This window comes from Penaeus japonicus, unplaced genomic scaffold (assembly GCF_977035675.1).
Source record: "Penaeus japonicus unplaced genomic scaffold, GWHDUDI00000001_assembly GWHDUDI00000012, whole genome shotgun sequence".
NCBI lineage: Eukaryota > Metazoa > Arthropoda > Malacostraca > Decapoda > Penaeidae > Penaeus > Penaeus japonicus.
The window spans coordinates 3,785,142-3,787,641 of NW_028234414.1; the positions used below are offsets into that span (position 1 = coordinate 3,785,142).

At 38.6% G+C, this 2,500-nt stretch overlaps 1 protein-coding gene across 1 annotated transcript in view; it reads left to right on the plus strand.

The window, feature by feature from the left end:
* The window catches only part of LOC122250962 (dynein axonemal heavy chain 7), a 62,235-nt gene that overhangs the window by 43,039 nt on the left and 16,696 nt on the right, over nucleotides 1–2,500 (plus strand). The window contains exons 46-48 of the mRNA XM_086542877.1: nucleotides 1–65; nucleotides 1,480–1,659; nucleotides 2,053–2,171. The exon at nucleotides 1–65 is cut by the window's left edge and continues 126 nt beyond it. Coding sequence (XP_086399003.1) covers nucleotides 1–65; nucleotides 1,480–1,659; nucleotides 2,053–2,171 — 364 coding nt within the window. The remainder of the gene's footprint in view (nucleotides 66–1,479; nucleotides 1,660–2,052; nucleotides 2,172–2,500) is intronic.

Genomic DNA, 2,500 nt, shown 5'->3' on the forward strand with positions numbered 1-2,500 from the left:
CGCTCATCCTGACGGGGGGCGTGCCCAACCTTCTCTCGCCGGAGGATTATAGTTACCTGCTGGAGGTGAGGCTCGGGGGGATAGGAAGATGATTAGAATAGATAAGGAAGTGTGGAGAATGAAAAGGAAGTGTGTGGGAGTGGAATAAATAGGGAAGTGAAACAGAATAAGGAAGTGGTGTGTTTATAAAGAATAAATAGAGGAAGTGTGTGGTGTTTATTATGAAAATATAGGAAGTGTGTGTGTTTATGAAATTGGAATAAATAGAGGAAGTGTGTGTGTGTTTATGAAATTGGAATAAATAAAGGAAGTGTGTGTGTGTTTATGAAATTGGAATAAATATAGGAAGTGTGTGTGTGTTTATGAAATTAGAATAAATAAAGGAAGTGTGTGTGTGTTTATGAAATTGGAATAAATAGAGGAAGTGTGTGTGTGTTTATGAAATTAGAATAAATAAAGGAAGTGTGTGTGTGTTTATGAAATTAGAATAAATAAAGGAAGTGTGTGTGTGTTTATGAAATTAGAATAAATAAAGGGAGTGTGTGTGTGTTTATGAAATTAGAATAAATAAAGGAAGTGTGTGTGTGTTTATGAAATTAGAATAAATAAAGGAAGTGTGTGTGTGTTTATGAAATTAGAATAAATAAAGGAAGTGTGTGTGTGTTTATGAAATTAGAATGAATAAAGGAAGTGTGTGTGTGTTTATGAAATTAGAATAAATAAAGCAAGTCTGTGTGTGTTTATGAAATTAGAATAAATAAAGCAAGTGTGTGTGTATTTATGAAATTAGAATGAATAAAGGAAGTGTGTGTGTGTTTATGAAATTAGAATAGATAAAAAAAGTGTGTGTGTATACGAAATAAATTTAAATTGATAAAGGGAATGTATATAAAGAAATAAATAAAGATAGATAAAAGAAAGTATATATGATGAAGAGGAATCAGAAGATCTGTGTGAAAAGGACGGAATGGTCTGTCATAAAAAATGTATATTTATATTTTCTTGTAATGCACGGCAATGCACTGTTATTAAGATACATTTTATGCAAACCATAATTATCCAACCTGCAATATCTCTCTTTATCAAGGCGATAATGATATATAAAAAATATCAAAATATATAATAATAATAATAACAATAATAATAATAATAATAATAATAATAATAATAATAATAATAATTGATTCTCCATTACATGCTGAGCAATTGATTCCATGCAAAATAACAATAAAATCAACCTAAAATATTTTGGTCGGTCACAAAATTCATCGAATTCCTCCTCACATCCTCATTCATCCCATTTGCCTCACCCATCTTACTCATCCTACTCATCTCACCTGCCTCACCTAACTCGCCCATCTCCCTCCTCTGACTCATCTTACCCACCTCCCACATCCTACCTACCTCACCCACCTGACTAATCTCACCCATCCTATTCATCTCCTCATCTTACTCACCCCACCCCTCTGACCCGCCCAGCGCCTCCGCCTGTACGCCGAAGACCGGGGCGTGACCGAGGCTGACCTGTGGCATGAGCAGGCGCAGCGGGTGTCGGACTTGGTGCACGTGGTCATCACGGCACCGCCCACGCCCGACCTCCGACACGTCTTCGCCAGCTACCCCGCCCTCACCACACACATCACAGTGGATTACTTCAAGGTTAGAGATGTGGTGATCTTTTTAAATTGATTAGAATTTTTTTTTTATTATGTTTAATGCGGTTTTTTCTGATTATTTGATTGTGTAGGAAAGTAATTTCTGAAACGAAAGTAAACACAGGAACGTGTACACACAGATAAATAAGACAGAGCTACAGTAAGAACGTAAAAGAATTCGTGTTTTACTCTTCGGAGTAAAAACAAAATGGATTATCTTCTTTTACGTTCTTATTATGGCTGTTTTATGTAAAGTAATATGTTTTTCCCCCTCTATAAATTGCAGTGATCATATACCAACAGCCAAAATATAAGTAAGTATCATGAAAAATATGTACAAAATATAAAGTGCAGAAGATGCGTAACGTTTCCCTCCCTTTCGGGTCGCTGCTTCCAGCCGTGGCCGCGAGAGGCGCTGGTGAAGGTCGGCGAGCACTACCTCGAAGTCGTCCCGCTGAGAAGGTCTATCAAAGACTCGGTCATATCCGCTGCCACCGCTACCCACCAGACTGCTAGGTGCGCCGTGTCTAATGCTGTTCTTGCTGTGGCTGAGGGAGTTATGTCAGGATGTATAAGGACCTTTTTTTTAGCTAAGGAAGGGATGGGGAAAGGGGGAGGGGGAGGGGGAGGGGGAGGGGGTCCATGCTGAAGAGGTGTGCGGAGAATGAAAGGTCTTCTATGTAGGATTGTGTGAGTGTATGTGAGAAGACCTATTTGTGGATGTGTGTTTGCGTTTATGTGCGTTTCATAACCTAAGCTAGTGTCGGAATGAGTTGGATTTCCTAATAACACAACCCTTCCATGACCGCTTTGGGCGCCAGGACATCCAACCATCCAAACCTTAC